The 3,538-nt window shown below is 48.7% G+C and overlaps 1 protein-coding gene across 1 annotated transcript; it reads left to right on the forward strand.

The window, feature by feature from the left end:
• The first annotated feature begins 2,493 nt into the window (after positions 1 to 2,493).
• On the forward strand, positions 2,494 to 2,940 carry LOC102820813 (protein LDOC1-like). Its single transcript, XM_006869722.1, has one exon. The coding sequence runs from the start codon at positions 2,494 to 2,496 to the stop codon at positions 2,938 to 2,940; it is 447 nt and encodes a 148-aa protein (XP_006869784.1).
• Positions 2,941 to 3,538: the final 598 nt, after the last annotated feature.

Genomic DNA, 3,538 nt, shown 5'->3' on the forward strand with positions numbered 1-3,538 from the left:
TTCTGATTCATAGAGACCAGGGACAGATTTTGAGGCGGTAAATCTTTACAGGAGCAGAAAGCGTCTTTGTTTTTCCGATGAGCGGAAGCTGCTAGCTGCTGGTTTGAACTGCTGACCTTGTGGTTAGCAGTCTATTGCTTATCCTACATTGCTGACAGTTCAAACCAGCAGCTCTTGGAAACCCTAGGTAGGGCTTCTGTGAGTTGAAACCAACTCAATGTCACACAACAGGCAACACAACAACAAGGAGTTCTGGCGGAACTGTAGGATGAATACTGGTTGGCAGTTAAATCCACTAGCCCACTCCATGGGAGAAAGATGAAGATTTCTGCTCTCATAAAGATTTACAACCTCAGAAACCCTATACACAGTCTCTATGGATCATAGAATCATACAGGGCTGCTATGAATCATAATTGACTCAGTGCAAATAGGGGAAGATAGATAGGTAAGATGGGGTTGTCTGCTCCTCTTAAGATTTACAGTCTTGGATACCCAAAGGTATAGTTTAACTCCCTCCATGTGTTTTTTGTTTGTTTGTTGTATGGTTAAACTGTTCACTACAGATTAGTAATTAAGCACAAGTAAGCTCATGTTTACATTGTTTATTTGGTAATCCTCCCTTGTGGAAACCCTATCAGGCAGTTCTACTCTACCCTTTAGGGTTGCTATGAGTTGGAATTGATTTCTAGTGATGACTAGGTTTGTTTTTTTTTTTTTTTATGTAGTGAAACCTGTGAGAGTCTGAACTTGATAGGACTGCCTTGTTTTTCTGGATCTTGTAAGTTTTCAATCGTTGACAAGATTCAGTTTTACCAGTTCTCTATCACGTGCACTGGTGGTGTAGTGGGTTATGTGTTGGACTGTTAACTTCAGCGTTGGTAGTTCGAATCCACCAGCTGCTCTGCAAGAGAAAGCTGAGACTTTCAGCTCCCATCAAGATTTACAGCCTTGGAAATCCTATATAGGGTTGCTATGAGTCCATACGGACTCTACAGCACATAACAACAGCTTTCTATTACTCTATCAGTGGAAACTATGAGTTTTCCTTCTCTTTCTGCTTTCCACCTTACCAGGTTCTGACATGCTCAGGTTTGTTGTATATGTGTAACTTTATACAAAACCATAACAAATAAGTACTTCCGGGTTGTTCAAATGATAAATACATTTGGCTATTAACCAAAAGGTTAGAGTTTACCCAGAGGTACCTTAGAAGTAGGCCTGGCTGTCTTCCTCCTATAAATCAGTCACTGAAAATCCTATGGCGCACAGTTCTAGTTTGATGCACATGAGGTTGCCAGGACTCTGCACTGATTGGACAGCAACTAGTTTTTTAATGAGACACGGCTTTTATTTTTAAAGATCCCTGTGTCTATTCTGTGGAGAACACCCTGTAGGAGGGGAAAGCTAAGAGATATGTTGTGGGTGCAAAAAGAAGACTTGGAAAGAAGTGACTGAATTTGGCATATATTTTACGAGCAAAGTCAACAGGATATGTTGACTCTAAGATACTGGGCCAACTCAGTCGCTCAACACCTACTGAGATAATCACAAAGTAGATAAACGAACACATTTAAAAACACAAACTTCTTCATTGTTAAGCCAAGAATGCTACTACAATATTTAACAACCAGAGGACACTCATATTTAGATGAAATTGGAAAAAATTTCATTCTTTGAATTCCACTTTCCATGAATTTTCGAAGCCCCTTTGTATACCTTGCGATTTAGAAAAATAACACAAGTTATACAATATTTCCCAATGAAAGATAATTCTTTGTAAATATTGTTTGATCATGAAAGCGTTTAAATATTGTTTTGTCATGTGAGACCCTTGAAGGGTGTGTATGTCAAAAAAAATGTGACTCCAGTAAGGCACCCCCTTCTGTAGCCAGGAGTTACATGACATGCAAATGAAATCTAGTGGCTGCAGACCTATGAAAAAAAATACTGAATAAGGAGTGTGTGTTGCTTGGGTGGCTGTCAGTCCCTTACACTTAAGCAGGTTGGCTCTGTGAGACAGATGGGGCTAAGTGCCTGCTTGGCCCTCCATTAATGCAACCTCCAACTGTTTAAACTCACCAGTCACTCCTCAAACACACTATGCAGGGTCACTAGGAGTCGGAACCCACTCAAGGACACTTAACAACAACTCCAGTTCGGTCTTGGTTCCCACCTTTGTAGGTCTGGCTTCCTAAACCCGCCTGGTGCGCAGAAAGCTGAGAGCCCCACCCCTAGCCACGCCCTCGCTGCCAAGCGCCTTCCTGCCCGCCCTATCCTAGGCCACACTGCGCAGCTTGCCGGGTGCCCTAGCAACCAGTGGGCGGAGCCTGCGCAACAGCCCGGGGCAACTTGATGCGCCATCCCGCCCCGCCCCTCCGTCTCCTCCCCTCCGGTCTTCTCCCCTCCCTGAGTGCGGACACGCACTTCCTGAGAGGCCTTCGCGCAGCCGGTGGCCCAGCAGAGCTAGTCGAGCCCCTCTGAGTCGCTTGCCATGGTGGACGAGCTGGTGCTGTTGCTGCATGCGCTGCTGATGCGGCACCGGGCCCTGAGCATCGAGAACAGCCAGCTGATGGAGCAGCTGCGGCTGCTGGTGTGCGAAAGAGCCAGCCTGCTGCGCCAGGTACGTCCGCCCAGCTGCCCGGTGCCCTTCCCGGAGACGTTTGGTGGCGAGAGCGCCCGGCTCCCCGAGTTTATTGTGCAGACGACTTCCTACATGCTCGTCAACGAGAACCGATTCTGCAACGACGCCATGAAGGTGGCCTTCCTAATCAGCCTCCTAACTGGGGAAGCCGAAGAATGGGTGGTTCCCTACATCGAGATGGATAGCCCCATCCTTGGGGACTACCGCGCATTTCTTGACGAGATGAAGCAATGCTTCGGCTGGGACGATGATGAAGATGACGACGACGACGATGAAGATGAAAACGACTATTATTAGGCCCGGAGACCCTCGGCCTGTGGGGAGGGCCCTGCACGCCGCCAGCCTCCACCCCCTTCCCCTGAGCTGCAGAGCTTCTGGAGGGTCCCCTAGGTCACCTTCCCTCCCTTTGGCTATTTGGCTTTCCACCCCCTCCCCCCACCAACCCTCACCCCATTCCCCTTAGTGCTTCTCTTTGTTCCAGGAGTAGTGCATAGGTTACCTGCTCCTGGGGCCTGGGTTTCGCTCCAGAGCTGGCAGCCACCTATTCGGACCAGCCCCAGGCGCCCTTCCAGCGAATTTGGTCACCTGAACCCCATCTGCAGGCCAGACCCAGGAGACAGACTGGACAGACCACCCACAGTCCCGCTGCTGCCACCCACCCAACGACCAGGCAGGCCTGCATCTGCGCAGAGACCCAGGCTGCCATCCACTGAGGGCCCAGCGCCTTTGGAGCTAAGGACCAACCTAGAAGATGCCCCAGTTTGCCACACTTCCTTGAACTGTGATTTGGACATCTCACCCACCCTTACAATAGCCAGCGTTTCAGCCTGGTCAGTTCCCTACCCATTCCCAGCATCCTCCCCTGCCCCTCCTGATGGCGGCCAAATTGGGAGAA

The sequence above is a fragment of the Chrysochloris asiatica genome, unplaced genomic scaffold, assembly GCF_000296735.1.
Source record: "Chrysochloris asiatica unplaced genomic scaffold, ChrAsi1.0 scaffold00134, whole genome shotgun sequence".
NCBI lineage: Eukaryota > Metazoa > Chordata > Mammalia > Afrosoricida > Chrysochloridae > Chrysochloris > Chrysochloris asiatica.

What these genes read in the sequence shown, in the direction of transcription:
- LOC102820813 (XM_006869722.1), top strand. Translation starts at nt 2,494, where the DNA reads ATGGTGGACGAGCTGGTGCTGTTGCTGCATGCGCTGCTGATGCGGCAC.